This window comes from Alnus glutinosa, chromosome 4 (genome assembly GCF_958979055.1).
Source record: "Alnus glutinosa chromosome 4, dhAlnGlut1.1, whole genome shotgun sequence".
NCBI classification, from domain to species: Eukaryota; Viridiplantae; Streptophyta; class Magnoliopsida; order Fagales; family Betulaceae; genus Alnus; species Alnus glutinosa.
This window is the reverse complement of record NC_084889.1, coordinates 8,377,370-8,397,528: the sequence shown is the minus strand read 5'-3', so window position 1 is coordinate 8,397,528 and position 20,159 is coordinate 8,377,370. Positions and strand designations below refer to the sequence as shown.

At 38.0% G+C, this 20,159-nt stretch overlaps 2 protein-coding genes across 2 annotated transcripts; one reads left to right on the top strand and one right to left on the bottom strand.

Annotated features, from left to right (window-relative positions):
- Positions 1–157: 157 nt before the first annotated feature.
- On the top strand, positions 158–2,463 carry LOC133865886 (phenylcoumaran benzylic ether reductase Betv6-like). Its single transcript, XM_062302395.1, has 5 exons — positions 158–416; positions 549–683; positions 925–1,162; positions 1,698–1,901; positions 2,072–2,463. The coding sequence occupies exons 1-5, from the start codon at positions 234–236 to the stop codon at positions 2,236–2,238; spliced, it is 927 nt and encodes a 308-aa protein (XP_062158379.1). The 5' UTR covers positions 158–233; the 3' UTR covers positions 2,239–2,463.
- Positions 2,464–15,318: 12,855 nt separating this feature from the next.
- Positions 15,319–16,339, bottom strand: LOC133867263 (uncharacterized). Its single transcript, XM_062303984.1, has 2 exons — positions 16,133–16,339; positions 15,319–15,986 (listed from the first exon to the last, which is right to left on the bottom strand). The coding sequence occupies exons 1-2, from the start codon at positions 16,242–16,244 to the stop codon at positions 15,736–15,738; spliced, it is 363 nt and encodes a 120-aa protein (XP_062159968.1). The 5' UTR covers positions 16,245–16,339; the 3' UTR covers positions 15,319–15,735.
- Between the last annotated feature and the right edge of the window lie 3,820 nt (positions 16,340–20,159).

The window sequence follows — 20,159 nt, the reverse complement described above, 5'->3', positions numbered from 1 at the left end:
ACTCCCTATATATATATATATATATATATATATTGTATTTGTAACTTTGTTAAGGGGGCAAGCAATTTTGTCCCAACCAGAAGGCCATTATAGTAACTTTACAGCACTCCTTTAATCTATTAATAATGCTCCCCACCGCTTCATGGTTCAGCTAGAACAGAGCTTCTTCACCTTTCCTCGTCTCCCCTACAATTTGTTGGATAATTCTCTAACTTTTTGCCAAAAATTTCAAGATGACTCAGAAAAGCAAGATTTTGATCATCGGATGCACCGGCTCTATCGGAAAATTCATCGTGGAAGCAAGTGCAAAGTCCGGCCACCCCACCTTTGCTCTGGTCAGAGAGAGTACGGTCTCTGATCTGGTTAAGGGAAAAATCGTCGAGAACTTCAAGAGCTTAGGCGTCACTTTGCTCCATGTACGTGCATCAATTTCTGCATGTATGCCTGTGTTTGTGTTTTGTGTTTTGCCGGTTGGCGGTTACATCGGAAAGTTTGCTCTGCTCGTTAGAGAGAGTACCATGGTGTGAATTAATGTGGGCATTTTTCAGGGAGATCTCTATGACCATGCGAGTTTGGTAAAGGCGTTTAAACATGTGGACGTGGTGATATCGACGGTAGGCACCTTGCAGGTAGCAGATCAGGTCAATATTATTGCCGCTATTCAAGAGGCTGGTAATGTTAAGGTTGGTTGTCTTTAAACAACTCAAACTTTGGCCTATTTGTTTATTATTTTTCTTTTATTGACTGACCATATTTGATAAACTAGCCAAATATATATATATATATATAGAGAGAGAGAGAGAGAGAGAGAGAGAGAGAGGTTCTAGACAATGGGGAAGAGAAATGAAAAAAATTCTACGGAAAAGTTTCTGATTATATGATATTTGCGTGACGTGAGTAATATTTTTGGTGGGTATTATGCAGAGATTCTTCCCTTCGGAATTCGGAAACGACGTGGACCGTGTGCATGCTGTTGAGCCAGCAAAGAGTGTATTTGCTACCAAGGCTGAACTCCGCCGCAAGATTGAGGCTGAAGGCATCCCCTACACTTACGTGGTAAACAACTGCTTCGCTGGATATTTTCTCCCTACGTTGGCACAGCCAGAACTCACAGCTCCCCCTAGAGAGAAAGTCATTATTTTCGGAAATGGAACTGCCAAGGGTAACTAACATTAATTCATTTCTTTTACGCTCTCAGTTCTTCTTTTGAGCATTTTGCATTAGGAAGACGATCATTGAAATGGGGAGATCCATTAATTCTTTGGTCTAACGGTGCATTTAGGGCCGGGTAGAGCTAGTTTGGGATTTTGAGGGCAAAATTGAAAAAAAAATAATAATAATTGGGGGGCAAAACTAAAAGAAAAAAACTTTTAGAGGTAAAATTTTAATTTTTAATTTTTAATTTATTTTTTAAGTAAAACATGGTGGCTTGGGCCAACCCCCTCAAGCCCCAATGTAACTCCGTCCCTGAGTGCATTTATTGTCCCATGGTAAATACATTATCATGTCAATTAAAATTAACACCATATACCAGGTTAATTAGATGTAAATTTTAGAGTGTAAAATGAATCCTTTCTATTTGTACTTTGTGCGAGGTTTGAGGAGGTGAAATTGAGCAATGAGCCCAGTTGTAGATGTGGTGAAAAATGTGACTGTTTGATTCTTTTTCTTTTTCTTTTTTTTTTCTTTTCTTGCAGCTATTTTTAACGCGGAAGACGACATAGGAACCTACACCATCAGAGCTGTGGATGACCCAAGAACACTGAATAAGATAGTCTACCTCAGGCCTCCCAAGAACATTTACTCATACAATGAGCTTGTTGCCCTTTGGGAGAAAAAGATCGGCAAAACCCTCGAGAAAATCTATGTTCCAGAGGAGAAAATTTTGAAGGACATCCAAGGTCAGTGGGAAAACCCTTCCTGATTTCTAGCTAATACAGTTTATCTAAAAAAGTGTTCTGATTTTGATTGTTTTATGTTTTGAGTTGTTTGTTAATATTTTTATTTTTAGAACAGAAAACAAAAGACAAATGAAGTCAACATAATTTTGAATCCTGATACTTTGTTGCAGAGTCTCCAATTCCAATGAACGTGATATTAGCAATCTACCACTCAGTCTTTGTGAAGGGGGATCAGGCCAACTTTGAGATTGAGGCATCCTTTGGAGTGGTGGCCTCCGAGCTATACCCAGATGTCAAGTACACCACAGTTGAAGAATACCTTCACCAGTTTGTTTGAGAAAATGAAACCCCAAGCATGCCAGCTCGTTTATATTATAATTATCATAAATAAACTTAGTTGCTGTGAGTAACTTTATCAGAGGAGTGCTTGTACCTTTTCTCAATCCAATATCTATGCTTCATGCTTGCAACCTTTTTACTCATACTCCTCTGCATTTCTCTTGGTACATGTATTCCAGCTCTCATATATCTTCTTACATCAATAATAAAAAGTGTTAAATTACCAATTGTTTCAAATGTTTAACCTTGAATTAAGATTATGAAAACTAATATAGAAGCCCTATATTCTAACAAAAATGACAAGAGAGGTTGGTTCGATCAATTAAAAACCTATTACACGAACGGATCTTTGGATTTGCAGCAGATATTTATGGCCTTCTGTAACAGTCCATTAGTTGGATGAAAGGAAGAGGTGGCAGTATGCATGTGATGCGTGGCATGCATGAGGACAAGGCTTATCTGATATGTGGCATGAAGAGAAGATATAAGCTGGAGTAAGAAGGCTTCCACGCGTGGCAGTTATAGTCTGTTAATAGTTTACGGCTGTTAGTAGTTCTGATTAGTTGTAGCCGTTATGTTAGTTACTTTCTTGTATTGTATAAATAGGAGGGAAAGGGATGAGTTTCGGTATTCTGATTGTAATTGGTTCTTTGGAACTCAGGAGGCTCTAATTGGCACCTCGAATGCCAAGGTTATGGAGACTAGCCATCTCGAATTAATTGGCTCTTTCAATAAAAGTGCATTCTTTCATCTTCAATTCTTCTTCCTTCTTCCTCATTTTCCCTTACTTTCTGTGTTGAATCTCAGTAACAGAATCGGGTCTGTTACACCTTCGAAGCTAAAATGGCCATTGTGGAATGCAGGGTGGCTTTGGCTTGCAGCCTCGGAAGTTAAAATGTATTCTAGTTTTTCGCTGTTAATCACCAATTGTTTTAAAAGTTGAGCTCAAACTCTTCCTCAACAAATGGGTCTTAACATGTATAATATTTAACTAAAACATATGAGATAAACTATAGAACCAAGTTTGAACTCAAGCCAATTATTCTAAAGCTCGATAAAATGGCTGTACCTCCGAGGACATCCGATACAACAAGAAATGAAAACAGAGGGTAACAAGTTGTACGTGGACAGCTGAAATATTTGTCTCAGAAAAATATTTGCAAAATATGAAAAAGGATGGTTCATTCTATCTTATGGAATTAAATTGAGGACATCTTTTGTTAAGGATGGTAACCCACTGAATTAATGTCGATTCATCAATGTCTCCCAAACCAGCAAGTCATGATTTTGCAATACCAACATGTCCACGTGATCCTGCATTCAGATATACAAGGCAACATATAACCATGATTCTACAATACCAACACATCCCAGTGATTCTGCATCAGATAAGGCAACATATAATATTTCTGGTATGATGCTCAATGCAGTAAACAGAGGTTTGACCATTTGACAGCAAAGCATTGTGCACATCAAGTCTTGGAGAAGGAAAGTATCACAAGAGATCCCATTCAATGCAATCAGGAAAGGGAACTCTTCCTTGCTTGGAAACCAGATCATAGGAATACACTAATGACTAATCTGTCGAGTAGCTGTGTAATTGCCAATTTCTCATTCTGTGGAATTGTCTAGCTGTCCTAGCTATCCATATGTAATAGAACCTGTATATAATGCTCCTTGTGTATTCATAAAATTTATTGAGAAATATAGCAAGAAACATTGTTTTTCCATTCTCTTTCAAACACTTTCTATCTTTTACACGAGATCGAACTGGCCAAAAGCTTGACTTGGTCTTGTTATGACAGGAGCCTTAGAGAAGGTATTTCAATACTGTCTAATACTGTCTATTTAGTATTCACTATGCCTTGAAAGAAGCTTATTAAAACTAAGAGAAATGCTACTTTATATTCTCTTGTCTTTTTTTCATTCATATCCGCTGATGTAACATTGTCAATTCACTATTGAAATTTTTTTTAAAAAATTAAAATTGATCTAAATGTGGATTGACAATGTCACGTTAGTAGAGAATAATATATAGCACATCTCTAGAAGTAAAAGAAAGAAAATGAATCACTACAAAACATGTTGGGAGACTGGGAGTGGTCCAACACTTTAAAAACAGGCCGGGGGTCACTACAAAAATTCTTGGATTTAGTAACCTGGGTTTACTAACGTGCAAAAGGCTTTGCACGTTAGTAAACTATAGTAATGTGAAATCAATGGCGTGATTCTCAAGTTCCTAATCCCTCAGTTAGTAATATCATTTTAGTAACATGGAAATTGTCACCATGTTACTATTTAGTAACGCGCAAAAGTGTTGCATGTCACTAATTTTACTAACATGCAAACTTTTGCACGTTACTAAATTAGTAATGTATCAAAATTAACACGTTATTAACTTCAGTAACGTCCAACACTTTTACACGTTATTAAAATTATTTAATGAAAATAAAAATTTAATTTTTTTTATTTAAAAAAAAAAAAAAAAAAAAATTATGTAAATTTTTTTTTTTTTTTAAAAAAAGAAGAAGCTTGTCTACTGCCATTGAAACCAACGGGAAGTCGAGTGAGGAAGCCGGGTGGTCGCCAGCAACGAAGCCGAAGATGACAGACCCAATCACCGGAGACCTATCTAAAGACCCAAGACACTGAGACAAAGACCCAAGACACTGGAGACAAAACCATTGTTATGAGCCTGAATTGCAAGGTATGTAAAATAATATAAAGAATTGGATAAATTGACACTTCGAGGGGTCAAGCCTCCTTTTTGGTTTGAAACTCTTCTGATGCCTTTTCATTGATCACAACTACTAGTTAAATACTAGTTGAATTACAACAGAAACATTCCTTGAACAAACGTGCATAACAGCCCACCTATTGCTGCGCACACAACTACTTTAAACACCACTAAACCACTTGCTATAACCATGTTCCACTTCTTTAGGAGAAGATGGCAAATGACAGCATCCTTTTAGGGAAATAATAGTTCATGCAGAAAACCAAATAACAGGACACCAACATCCAAATAACATAACACATAAAAGAAACACACACGTGTACTTTAAATAACATAAGATGGCACCCAGCTGTCTTTCAGGCTTCTAGCTTGTACTTATGCAATCCCACACATGTCCCATGGTGAATTAGATCAACTCCACATGTCTCCTGTTGAACTACACACGAACTCCCTAGAATTCCAGCTTCAGACTAACATGCACATAACATGGCTCCCCTATTCAGAAGACCTTGCCCACAAGGTCAGGGAAAATCCTCCGCAAATCCTCCAAGTCTTCCCAAGTAGCATCCTGTTCGGTAGTCCCTTTCCATTGGATCAGCAACTCAGATCCTGCTCGTTTTCCTTTCTTCTTCAAACGTCTGTCCAGCACCGGCTCAAGTTCGGGAGCCAGGGTTCCTTCAGAGGTGAGAATCGGCAACTCCGGCAGGGGTGTGATGTGATCACCCAATTTCTTATTAAGGTGCGAAACATGGAAGATAGGGTAAATTCTGGAGCTGGCAGGGAGATCAAGCTTGTAAGCCACAGTACCTATTTTCTGGGTTACCTGAAACGGACCATAGTAACGTGGCGACAACTTGAGATTCCGGCGGAGGGAGACCGACATCTAACGGTAAGGGAGCAGTCGGAGGAAGACCCAATCACCTACTGCAAATTCTCGGAAGGCTCTAGATTTATCCGCAAAATGTTTTCATTCTGGACTGAGCGTCTTGGATGTTTTCTTTGAAGAGTTTGAGAATAAACTCCCTGCTTTTTAGTTCTTTTTCCATGGCCTGCACCTTTGTGGTTCCAGCTTCAAATGGCATGAGACGAGGAGGTGGGAAGCCGTAGACTGCTTCAAAGGGACTTATTTTGGTGGAGGTATGCACGGAAGTGTTGTAGGCCCACTCGGCTAAGGATAGCCATTTCAACCAACCACGAGGACAATCTCCTGTGAAACTTCTCAAGTAGGCCTCCAGTCCTTTGTTCATAATCTCTGTCTGGCCATCGGTCTGGGGGTGGTAGGCTGAGCTCATCAACAATTTGGTCCCTGTAACTCGGAACAATTCCTTCCAGAAAAGGCTGGTGAACACAGGATCTCGGTCACTGACAATGGACTTGGGCAATCCATGGAGCTTAAAAATATGATCTACGAAAGCTTGAGCTACAGAAGCTGCGGAGTAGGGATGGCTCAAAGGTGTGAAATGGACATACTTGCTTAACCTGTCAACCACAACCAGTACAACATCCTTCCCTTGAGAATTGGGTAAGCCTTCAATAAAGTCCATACTCACCTCAGTCCAATTTTGCTCTGGAATTGGTAATGGTTGCAACAATCCTGCAGGGTGGAGATTTTCTGTTTTATTGCGCTGGCAGGCCTCGCATTCCTTGACAAACCTCTTGACTTCTTACCTCATACCAGGCCAGTAGAACTCTTTCTCGAGTCTAGAGTAGGCCTTTTGAGCTCCCATGTGCCCTGCTAATGGGTGACTATGAAATTGTTGCAGGACCTGCTGCTGGAAGGCCTTCAAGTTGCCCAAGTGGATCCGTGCCTTATAGAAAAGAAGTCCCTGGTGAAATTGGTACTTCTTTGGATCCAGTTCCCCTTTCTGGAACTGCGTAATTAACTCCTGAAGCTGCTGGTCTTTGGCATAGTTGCTGATAAGCTCCCTGGTCCAAGATGGTTGGAATGTGCTAATAGCCTGATTGTGTATGGTAGTAACCTCCTTGTTAGTGGTCAAATTCAGCTCCTCTGGCTCACCTGCACCTGGAATTGCTTCCTGATTTTCTTCTGGCCAATCCTTCCAGGACAGTGCATCTGCAGCTCGGTTTTCCCTTCCCTTCTTGTACTCAACCGTGAAATCAAATCCTAGGAGCTTGGATACCCACTTTTGTTGAGCAGGGGTACCAAACCTTTGTTCCAGCAAATACTTTAGAGCCTATTGGTTAGTCCTCACCTTAGAAGTATGCCCTAACAGATAATGTGTCCACTACCTGATAGCCATAACCAAGGCCAATAAATCCTTCTCATAAGTAAATAGACTCAAACTTTTACCCTTCAGCCCTTGACTAAGATAAGCCAGAGGTTGTTCGGATTGCATCAGAATAACTCCTATCCCTCCCTCAGATGCATCACACTCTATGATGAAGGGCTTGGAAAATTCGGGTAGGCCTAGAACCAAATGAGTAGTCATGGCTTTCTTAAGGGAGTTAAATGCCAACTTTGCATTGTCACTCCACTTAAAGGAATCCTTCTCTAATAAGCTAGTCAGTGGAGAAGCTATTCCTCCATATCCCTTCACAAATTTTCTATAATACCCGATTAACCCCAGGAATCCCCTTAGGGCCTTGATATTGCTAGGCACTGGCCAGTTAAGCATGGCTTCAATCTTTGAAGGATCAGCTTTTACCCCTTCTTCAGATATAACATGGCCTAGGTATTCTACCTCATGACAACCAAAGTGACATTTTGAAAGTTTGGCATACAACTGATGCTGTTGGAGTAATCCTAGAACTACCTTCAAGTGTTTTAAGTGATCTTGAAGACTCTTACTATAGACTAAGATGTCATCAAAAAACACTAAAACACACTTCCTTAGGTAGGATCTGAAAACATCATTCATAAGGCCTTGGAAAGTTGAAGGGGCATTAGTCAGCCTAAAAGGCATGACTAAGAACTCATAATGCCCTTCACGAGTCCTAACGGCTATTTTTGGGACATCCTCAGCATGCATTCTAATTTGGTGGAAACCAGACCTCAAATCTAGCTTAGAGAATATGACTGACCCATGTAATTCATCTAATAACTCATCCATATTAGGTATAGGGTACTTATCTTTGATAGTGTTCTTGTTGAGTGCCCTGTAATCGACACATAACCACCAGCTCCCATCAGCCTTCCTTACTAGCAAAACTGGTCAAGAATAGGGGCTCTGACTAGCTCTGATAATCTCTGTTGACAACATCTCTTTCAACAACTTCTCAATCTCTTCCTTTTGATAATAAGGGTACCTAAAGGGCCTGACACAGGTGGGCAAAACTCCTTCTGTCAACTGAATTCGGTGATCAAAACTTTTATTGGGAGGTAGTCCAGTTGGTTCCTGAAAAACCCCTTCAAATCCATCCAACAATTCAGCTATTGCCGGGTGTTGCAATTTCTGGACCCTTAGAGGTTCTGCTCCTAAGAGTTGCAGCCAAATGCCCTTATGTTCAGCTCCTGCCTGCTTTGGTAATTCCTCTCCCACCTCCAAATGAGTTGTAGACCGGTTCAGCCCTTCCAAGGTGACCTCTTGGGTATGGTGTTTGAATTTCATGGTGAGTTTAATGAAGTCCCACAAGATAGGACCCAAGGTACTCAACCAATCAACTCCTAGCACCATGTCACAGCCTCCAAGAGTCAAAAGATGCAGATTGGCTTGAAATTATTGTCCTTGTAGGCTGAAGATGATAGCTACACAGCAGCCTGGGCAGGGGACCTTTTCTCCATTAGCCACCATCACTGATAACTGGTTCCTCTCCTCGGCAGGAAGGTGAATTCTCTTAGCTAGGTGCTGGTCCACAAAGCTGTGGGTGCTTCCTGTGTCAATGAGAATCACCACTTGATGCCCTCCTATTTTTCCCATCAACCTCATTGTTCGAGGTGCCAATGCTCCGGCCAAGGCATGCAAGGAAATGCCTAACAGCTCGGCTTCTTGACTCTCAACTTCAACTTCCTCCTCCTACACCACTTCCTCTACTCTTGTTTCTTCATATTCTTCCAGTGTTACTCCTTCCAACAAAAACAACCTTGGTCGGCTGCACCTATGGCCCGGTTAGAATTTCTCATCGCAGTTGTAGCATAATCCATTTTCTCTCCTCTCCTGCATCTGAGCTGGGGTCAGCCGCTTAATGGGGATACTAGTCCTTCAGTTGGGGTTATATGAAGGGGTAAGGCTGCTGGTGTTTGATTGGCTAGGGGTAGTGATTCTAGGTGGGTTTGGGGTGGATGCTAGATTGGTATACCCCTGAGAATTGGTTCCCCAGGCCGAATATTTGTATCCCTTACTTCTTAACTTAACCTCCTCTTCCTGCAACCTAGCTAGCCCAAAGGCAGTGGTTAAATCCTTAGGTTTTAGCATGGTGACAACGATTCTAACCTCCTCCCTCAGTCCACTCAAGAATGTGCTAACTTTGAACTCTTCACTAAGGCCTTGGATTTTGTTGGAAAGGATTTCAAACTGGGTTTGGTAGTCCTCTACGTTTGATGTCTGTTTGAGCTTGGTAAAAGCCCCTACAGGATCATCAAATGCGGAAGGAGAAAATCTGGTTCTAAGAGCACTGACAAAATCCTCCCATCCTCCTGCATATCTAGCATCTATCAACCAATGATACCATGTGAGAGCTCTTCCTTCCATGTGAAAGGCAACTACAGATACCTTCTGGCTTTCTAGGGTGTTGTTGTAGGAATAAAACTATTGGGCGTTAAGGATCCAGTTGTTTGGTTCAGTACATCAAACCTAGGGAAATCTAACTTAAGTGGTCGGGTATGAACTACCCCTTCTTTCTCAACATAACTATTCTCTCCACTATTTTCCCCCTCTTTCTCCTTTCCCTTCTCTTCCCTGCCATTGTTATTCTCTCCTCCACTGCTATCCTTACTTTTCTCTCCTCTGCCCTCCCCATTTGGACCCTCTGGAGTTTTGGTGCTTTGGCTATTCTTTTGGCTAAAGAAAGCAAAATTACTTGCTAAGGTACTTACTTGTTCCACTAGGTTGTTTAAGAGCTCTATAGGTTGAGTTTCTGAATTGCCTGATGTTTCTTGTTTGTTAGCTGCTACAGTCTTAGATAGTTGAGCAAAGCGAGTCCCATCCACCATAGTCATAAGAACGCGGCTCTAAAACCACTTGTTATGAGCCTAAATTGCAAGGTATGTAAAATAAGGGAAATGCTAAAGATCCTCCCATCATCCCCCCCTTATCACCCTCTTTTCCTTAAAAAAATTGATTTTTATTATAAAAGGGTGATAATGGGGGGATGTGTAGAAGCTCTCGTAAAATAATAGAAAGAACTGGATAAATTGACACTTCGAGGGGTCAAGCCTCCTTTTTGGTTTGAAATTCTTCTGATGCCTTTTCATTGATCACAACTGCTAGTTAAATACTAGTTGAATTACAACAGAAACATTCCTAGAACAAACGTGCATAACAGCCCACCTATTGCTACGCACACAACTACCTTAAACACCACTAAACCACCTGTTGTAACCACGTTCCACTTCTTTAGGAGAATATGGCAAATGGCAGCATCCTTTTAGGGAAATAATAGTTCATGGAGAAAACCAAATAACAGGACATTAACATCCAAATAACAGAACACATAAAAGAAACACACACGTGTACTTTAAATAACATAAGATGGCACCCAGCTGTCTTCTAGGCTTCTAGCTTGTACTTATGCATAACAGCCCACCTATTGCTACGCACACAACTACCTTAAACACCACTAAACCACCTGTTGTAACCACGTTCCACTTCTTTAGGAGAAGATGGCAAATGGCAGCATCCTTTTAGGGAAATAATAGTTCATGGAGAAAACCAAATAACAGGACATTAACATCCTAATAACAGAACACATAAAAGAAACACAGATGTGTACTTTAAATAACATAAGATGGCACCCAGCTGTCTTCTAGGCTTCTAGCTTGTACTTATGCAATCCCACACATTTCCCATGGTGAATTAGATCAACTCCACATGTCTCCTATTGCACTACACACGAACTCCCTAGAATTCCAGCTTCAGACTAACATGCACATAACAACCATCGGCGAAACTGTAAGAAGAAAATGAGAAAACGTAAGAAGAAAAGCGTAAAGAAAAAAATGGAGAAATGAAAATGAATAAAAAAAACTGTTCAACGCCACCTCCAATTCTATAAACCCACAACAAAACAAAAATCAACCATAATCCAAAACCAATAAACCTTAGTGCGTGTACAATTCAATCCGTAATGGGGTTCTTGAAAAGTTGAACCACCCTGTGAGCTTTGTTTGACTTAAAAATCAATTCTCCTAAACGTTGCTGTTCAGAGAGCTCGTTTATTCTTTTTGATGCCTGGAAATTTCTGGTACAATCGGTATAGTTTTCTTCCTCCGATTCGCTTTCCTTAGAAATCTTTATTTTTTTTTGGTATATTTAATGATTTTTTTCTTTTCTTTTTTGGTTCTGAGTTTTGTTTAATACCTTTTTTAGTATACGAATTCTGCTTAGTTGGGACCTAAACATAGGAATGGCTTTTCGATGAATCAAAAAATCACGAATGTAAAATTTTGTGCAAACCTTAATATAATCTGGGAGATTAGAAGTGGCTCCAAAGTGTTCTTCCTCATCTTTTTTCTTCTTTGCTCTCCAGTAAGCGTCAATCTCTCCTTTCGTCAGGGAAGGATTCCTCTTGAATGCCACTGAAAAAACAAATCAATTGGTATTCTTTTTTTTCAAAAAAAGAAAAAAAAGAAAAGGAATTTGGAAAGAATATTTTTAATGTAAGATTAAGTTGGAGGAGGGCAGAGATATTATTACTTGCCTTTGGATCAAGAACGGGCGAGTCCCACCTAGCTGTTAGATCCAGGGACTTTGATGTGTTTGGGCTTTGCCTTTCCCCTTGTGGATTTGTGTGTGGAAGAGAGAGAATGCTTTGCTTTTTTCTGTGGTGTGTGCGAGAGAGAGAGGTGTTTTAATAAAAAAAAAAAAAAAAAAAAGTCCACGCTGGACAAATTCGCGGCACCTGCGGGGTCAATTTTTTTTTTTTTGACATGTCCACATAAGAGAGAGAAAGGAGATTCGAACTAGTAACCTCCGCTTCATGAGGCGTAGTCCCTAGCCGATTGAACTACCTTTTAGGGACGCGGAGTCAAAAATTTCATTGCATTAGTAACGTGCCACATTTGGCACATTACTAAATGCTTTTTATTTAAAATAAGTATATTATTAATTAATTAATTAATTAGTGATGTAGCAAAATTTAACACGTTACTAATTTAGTGATGTGCTAAATTAGCATGTTACTAAAAAAATTAATTTCAATTTATTTTATATATGTAAATATATTTATAAATATTGTTTGTTTGGGTGTAAATATATTTACAAAAAAAAAAAAAAAAAAAACACACACACACACACACACACAAATTATCTGCTTTCATTCAAACAACAAACCCAAAGGGTCCAATTACAACATTTAAGGAATACAACGACTCCCTAAACATAAAATCAGAACTAAATTTTGATTTGGGAGCAAACTACCTAAAAAACACCCAAAGATTACAAGAACATATATTGGAAGCCACTCTAAACAAATAAGCACCCCTACTAAAAATAAAAGAGGGCCGATCTACACTATAAAGCGAAAAAGTACAATAATATCCAAGCATCTACAAGGCAGCCTGTAGATCTTAACTAACAAATAAACAAAAAAACTACATCTAAAGAACAAAAACAAAAACAAATGAAAAACCACCAAACAGAGGCCCGGTGAGGGGAGGGGGGAGCCGCCAACAGGAAAAACTAGATCGTCCAAAAACCACTGTCAGACGGGGGAGTGGAAGGTAGGAGAGTGGCGCGAGGCCGTCACGTGCCAGGGAGGACCTAGGCGTGTGAACACCACGCGCAGATGATGAGAAGGCGGTGAGAGACATGCCAAACGTCGGGGGACTCGGAGGACGCCGGTGAAACCAATGGTGAGGCCTGTGATGTGCAATAATGGCGAGAGAAACGTAGATCTAAATCCGAAAATTTTGACTCAAAACCATTCCAAAAATCACACAAAACAAGGTGAAATCAACCCCAACACCAGAAAAAGCTCTGCCTGCACAAAGAGACAACAGAAAAAGAACCAAAGAAACAAACCAACAACCTCCACCGGTTCAAAAACCGGGAAGAACAAAACCTCCAAAAACTAGAAAAGCTTGGAGAAAACGACCATTCACCCCTGGAAACAAGCCCACGGGGGAACAAAAACCACCCTAGCCCTAAAGACTTAGGGGAGGCATGAGCACTCGGAGAAGAAGGCAAGAAACCTCCCCCTTCTGGGCGAAACAAACTCATTGGAGGGGCTCTCTCTTTGTTGGGGAGTTGGGAGAGAGAGAGAAAGGAGTCGGTTTTTTCCTAAGTGGGGAGGGGTAATTAGTTCCATTACATTGTCTTTTTAGCTTCTTTATTTTATTTTATTTTTATTTTCAGTTTTTTTTTTAAAAAAAAAAAAAAATTGCTTAATTTGGAGGTGTTTTAACAAAAACAGCTCCAATTTGAGGTGTTTTTGTAACTAAAGAAGGAAGAAAACAAAAAAAAAGTGAAAGAATTAGTGACGGTTTACATTTGACTCGTCATTAATTAGTGACATATATTCTATCGATCCTATGATCCTGTCATGATCGATCAGACTAATGCAATAGGTTCGATCAATCGGACTAGTACTTAGTAAGATCAATCGCATGTTCGATCGAATAATTATTGTGTCAAGTATGATTGATCCAACTCTATCAAGATCGATCGGACTAATTAATCCACTATGATTGATCGGATGGTCTATCGATCATATTATTCTATCACGATCGATCAGTCTACTAAACTAGGATCGATCAGACGTTTGATCGAACCTTCACTTTGTCAAGTCTGGTCGATCAAACTCTATCATGATCGATAGATCATCCGATCAATCATGATATATCAATAGGATCGATAGATCATCCGATCGATCATGGTAGATCAATATGATCAATAGATCAAACGATTGATCATGATAAATCAATAGGATCAATAGATCAAACGATCGATCATGATAGATCAATAGGATAGATAGATCATCTGATCATTCATGGTAGATCATCCAATCGATCATGATAGATCAATAGGATCGATAGATCATCCGATCGATAATGATAGATCAATAGGATCGATAGATCATTCGATCGATCATGATAGATCAATAGGATCGATAGATCATCCGATCGATAATGATAGATCAATAGGATCGATAGATCATTCGATCGATCATGATAGATCAATAGGATCGATAGATCATCCGATCGATAATGATAGATCAATAGGATCGATAGATCATTTGATCCATCATGATAGATCAATATGATTGATAGATCATCCAATCAATAATGATAGATCAATAAGATCGATAGATCTTCCGATCAATCATGGTAGATCATCCGATCGATTATGATAGATCAATATCATCGATAGATCATGATAGATCAATAGGATCAATAGATCATCCGATCAATCATGGTAAATCATCCGATCAATCATGATAAATCATAATAGATCAATAGGATCGATAGATCTTCCGATCAATCATGGTAGATCATGATCGATCATTATTATTTAGTGAGGTGTTAAATTTGACACATCATTAATAATTTAAAATTTAGAATTATTTTTTTAAAAAAAAAAAATCATACCAACTTAGTAACATGCAAGAATTTTGCATGTTACTATTTTAGTAACGTGCAAAATTAGTTAGGTTACTTATTATTTAGAATTTATTATTTTTTTAAAAAAATTATATTGACATAATATTTAGTAATATGCAAATTTTAGCACGTTACTATTTAATTACGTGCAAAAATATGCACGTTACTAATGTAGTAACGTGTAAAATTTTAGGACTACTACTTTAGTAACGTACCAAATTTAGTAACATGCTAATTTTAGCACGTTACTAATTAGTAACATGTTAAAATTAGCAAGGTACTAAAGTTTTTAGTAACGTGTGAATTGTTAGCACGTTACTAATGCTAGTAACCCACGAAAATTTACACATTACTAAATCCTCAATTTTTTTTTTGTAGTGGGTTGTCAAACTCTACACAAAACATTGCGGGGGTGATTGTTCATCCTCAAAATATGCTTTTTGGGACAATTCAACCGCTTCCAACATGTTTTGGGGGTTGGTCAACTACGGGGTGGCCGACCACAAAATAACAAGGTGAAGGTGGCCATAACTGCCCAGAACGATTAGGATTGAGGGACAATTTTTTTTTTTGTTTGTTTTTGGCTTTGGTTCTTTCTGATATTGCTGACGTGGATCGATCGTTCCTAGCCGTTTGTTACAAACAAACGGTTGAGATTGAACAAATTCCAGGGGATCTCAAACATAGGAACCCAGCCTTCTCTCAGCAAATCGAACCACTTGCAAGGGGACAAAACCGGACTTCAAATTCTTTGTTGTCTTTAAGAAACAAGCTGTGTATAAATACAACAGAATCTTCCATTTTCCAATATTTCTCTGTTCGTTCGAGCGACCAATGTACATATACAAACAACCCCCACAACATTTTCTCTTACAAAAAGAAAGGAACTTTTTATTTTTATTTTTTTCTCTGTTTTTGAAAATGACAAAAAACCTTCTCTCGGAAAGCAATGGAACGCTTCTTCTTCTTTTTCTCTATACTGACGGCTACATATTTACAACCCAGAAAGCTGTGTCTCCAAACTCCAAAGGTAGCTTACTAGCTTATATCAGGTATGGGCGTGTTCTTAGGCTCACTTTACTCTCATGATCATCACCAGTACTGTCGGTGCTCCTTAGAAAAAATCGTGTCAAGATAGCTTTTCTAGCCTTCAAAGCTGGATTTAGTGTCGGTGCTGGTGCCGGTGCCGGTGCCGGTGCCTCCGTTAGTGGTAGAGCTATTGGTGTTGTTCCAGCTGGATGTTTTTCTGTGTATCCCATCATGCTCCTAGCCTTCATTCCTTCACGTTTCTCACCTGCAAAATTTGACCCAGAAGATGTCAATACTTTTCTCATAATAACAAGGCATGGTAGAGGAACCACCCCCACCGAATACGTACACAAAATCTACAAAATATCAAAGCAAATGTAAAATTTTCCCATCTCTCAGTATATCTCTTACCATTTGTAGCCAAATCGAGTTTAGAATTCTCTGACAGGAGAATAAGTGTGGGCGTGACGATTGTGAGGACGGCCCAGAAGACGAATATCAACACGAAGGTTCTTTCCATCATAAATTTGGAAAACTAATGCTCTTTGATGGAGTGTTGAGAGTTTTTAATACAAGTAACAGAGAGAGAGAGAGAGAGAGAGCAGAGTACTTGGAACACATTAGCTGGCCATGTTTAAGGAACATTGTTAGTATAAAATTCAGAAGTATTACTCTGTTTTTATTTTTTTAATCGTTACATGAGCAAAGTCAAGTATATAACAACTAAACTTGTGATTTTGGTTGTTCAGTTGGTGGAGGGTTGTTATGTAGTTTAGATCTCTGATTGGACATCCATCTGTCATTTATACTTGGTCCATAATTTGATTATTATTTCCCATTTAGCAGATGAAATTGGTAGTTAACTACAAGTAATATATATATATATTTATATATAACAAATCTGCATAGAATAGGACTCATAACCTACTCAGTTCGTGTAAGCTGCTCAGGAGAAAATTAAGAAAAAGAAAAAGAAAAAATCATATTAATTAGCCAATAGCCCAAAAGAATTTATGTGTGTATGTATATATATGATTATGCAGAGCGTTCATTCCCTTAGCAGCTATCATCTCTTGTTTTGTCCCACTTGTGTCCCAAGGATCCCGCAAACATCGTAAATCCTCATTTATTTATTTATTTATTGTGTTTTTCTTTTAGCAATAAACGACGAAGAGGACTACAGGGCGGATCGATCTAACCGGCCCTGGAAGAAAAAATGAGAAGGAATGTGAGAATTAACGCTTTCATTATTAAAAAGTAAAACTGTCAATTTTTAACATGACTCACAAATTTGACACGAATATAACGGCTTGAAAATTGTGGTGATTATATGAATGCTGTGTTCAGGGCGGAGGCACTTAGAGGGTGGGAGGTCCATGGAACCCCCAAAAAATTTAAAAACCCTTGAAAAAAAAATTATTCTTTAAGGGTTAATCATATGATGGCCCCAACAAATGATTTGTTAGAAACTCATCTTCTATTCTACTAACGTAATCTAGTTTTTACTAATAGAGTAAATTTTTTGGGGGGATTTAATTTATTTATATTGAGAAATCAATGCCCAGGAAAAAAAGAACAAGACTTAATCTCATTGCCTGCAGGGAAACAAGCCATTGACTGCAAGTGGATTTACAAGATCAAGCATAAAGTAGATGGCTTGGTAGAGAGATATAAAGCTAGATTAGTACTAAAGGATTCCTTCAAGAATATTGAGTCGAACCCCTTTAAAGATAGGGAAAACATTTGCCTCGGGTTGCTAAAATGACCACCATTCGTGGCATTCTTGCCTCGGCTGCAATCAAAATTAAAAGTGGCCCTTATTTCAACTTGATGTGAAGAATGCCTTTCAAACAACATAAGGGAAGGGGGGATATGTAAGATTAAGTTTCTATTCAGCCTCCTCCAACCCCAGGCTTCTCTTGTCCTAGGAATTCTAACTTGGTATATGCAAGCTCAATTGAATATGTCTATAGCAAACAAGAACACTTTTTTATTCGTAAGAAAAATTATTTTTAAAGATAATTTTATGGACATGTAACTTTTATATACAATACTTATAACTTATGACTTAGTATGAAATTAAGTTTAAGACTTGTCTGCTTTTATTTTACATGCGACCACATATAGAGGGACTATATATATATTTAGGTTCGGACCTCCCCCCAGAAAATTTCTAGCTCCGCCCTAGTAGTTTTGGTAAGGATCTCGACATCCGATAAGGCCATAAAAGGTTGCGGTTACCAAAATTCAGTGGGGCATAAATTCAAGGCTGTAATTTTTGTGATATTGCGATAGAGGGAGATCGAGGGAGGTCCAAAGCATTGTGGGGTTTGTTTAGATTTGTAAGAGCTTCTCTAGCAAGTTTGTCAAATGCCTCAAAATAGTCAAATTTGACTATTATCAAGTTTTTTTTTTTAATCCAGCAGATGATGCAAAGTGGCTACTTTCCTTATAGAATGAATAGTGAAGATTATCTATAAAAGCGTGTATAATAATGCATAATATGATTATTGAAAACGAACGAAATACTGACAATAGTTGTGACATTGAATATGAACAAATCGATGAAACTCTCTATGTATAAATTTTTCACGAGCATACTCTTGGATATTTGGAGTTCATTGAAAGGCATGTGAACATTAGAGACGGTCAAACTCATTCTCAGCTGCAATCCAATTAACCTTATCAAGCACATGTGGCAATTGTATGGTCAATCTTAAGAATTATTTGTCTTAGTATATGTTGCTAGTTGATATGTTTTCCTTTTTCCATTGTTGTTTTTGTTGCCTTTTTTTAAAAATAAAAAATCAATTGCTTTGTTTTTGGTTGCTTTGCTTTCATAAATTGTGTAATTTTGTTAGAATATTGAACTACTGCAACAGTTGTACTGTGCAGCTCAAAGAATGTGTGGAAATTCAATATTTTCTCTTTCATTGAGTGTTGGCAAAAATATAATAAAAAAAAGAATAATAAATAATATTTAAATGCAAGTAAATAGTAGAATAGAGAATTTGTTAGAGAGAATATAGAAGAAATAGTAGCTAAAGTAGAGAGTTGTACTTTCTTAATAGTTATTTTGACTATTATTATTGAAAATGCTCTAAAACATGTTTAAGAGACAGATAAAACATATAACGTAATACTTTCTTCGTTTAATTGGAGTTTGAAATACCATATCGTTTCCATCAAGGTACACATTAAAATACTGCTCCTTTTATGTGAGTATATCAAATATTATGCCAAACGGCCCGTGTTGTGTCACTTACTTTTTTAAATAGATCATGTCAGAATTGTGGGTCCAACCTGTTTCACTAAATGAGTTGTTTCATGATAGACCATCCATTTAGAAGGAAATTCACTCATTATTATTATTCTGGCTATCAATAAAGCCAAAACTTTCTCTGTCGAAATTTCGCTCCTATCATTAAAGACAATATTCGACAACAGTTCCAATTTTTTCAAGGTTGGACCGCTTCAAAGACCCCCCCCGCAGTAATAATTTTAGAGCACATCAACTTGCTAAATAGACCACTTCTCACATAATATTAGAGACGATTGATATTAAATTTTTGTGTGGCATTAGTATCGACCACAAATTGTCATTGCTGATAAACAATTATTAGAACGAAATTTAGGTTGTCGCTAAAAAAGTGGTCACTAAAGACCATTTCCATGTAGTATATATAATAGTGGGAAAGACCCACCTTTATAATTTTCCCTTTCCTAAATTCGAAAATATATATATGAGAAAAATGTCGGAGTTAAACTTATATATACCTCACCCTGGCCTGAACCCCACTTCAGCAGAAAAAATAAAAAATAAAACGTGAATCCAGTCTAGCAAGGAATTAAAATATTCCGGGCACCATGATTAGGACCTTTTACATGCAGGCCAGGTTCACTCTATAGTTAAATTCCACGTTAAAAAGAAGGAAATATTAACCAACGTGCCCTTTTAATTTGTTCACACATGAATTGAAGATTTTAAATCACGTTTAAAAGCATATGCATCCATGATTTGTTTCCACATACTATGGCGGCTAGAGCCTTAAGTGACGTAGGCGGTCGTTTAAGGCTCCCAATTAAATAAGGTCTCTAACTAATAATTATATAATAAATTTTTATATTTTTTTTTTAAAAAAAGTAAGGCTCAAAAAAGCATTAATTTTAAGGCTCTAATATGGTAAAAATTTAATAAAATACTCTTTAACTAAGGCCCCTACTTAATAATGGACAGAAATTTCCTACAAATTGGTTTGTAGGAAATTTAATAAATAATTTGGCCCTCAATTCTGGTAAAAGTAATTACTAATTGAAAGTCTCATTATTCACATTCAGAAAAAATATACATAAATTCTGGAAAAGTCCCACTTATTTACTATTTTTAAAAGCCCTATTTTTACATTCATGAAATTAGTCCAACGTGCATAATTTTTTC

Excerpts from the sequence above, each read along its gene's own strand:
- LOC133865886 (XM_062302395.1), top strand. The coding sequence starts at position 234 with ATGACTCAGAAAAGCAAGATTTTGATCATCGGATGCACCGGCTCTATC. Across the intron at positions 417-548 it reads TAGGCGTCACTTTGCTCCAT|GGAGATCTCTATGACCATGC; the intron begins GTACGTGCATCA and ends GGCATTTTTCAG. Across the intron at positions 684-924 it reads AAGAGGCTGGTAATGTTAAG|AGATTCTTCCCTTCGGAATT; the intron begins GTTGGTTGTCTT and ends GGTATTATGCAG.
- LOC133867263 (XM_062303984.1), bottom strand. The coding sequence starts at position 16,244 with ATGATGGAAAGAACCTTCGTGTTGATATTCGTCTTCTGGGCCGTCCTC. Across the intron at positions 15,987-16,132 it reads ACTCGATTTGGCTACAAATG|GTGAGAAACGTGAAGGAATG; the intron begins GTAAGAGATATA and ends CAAATTTTGCAG.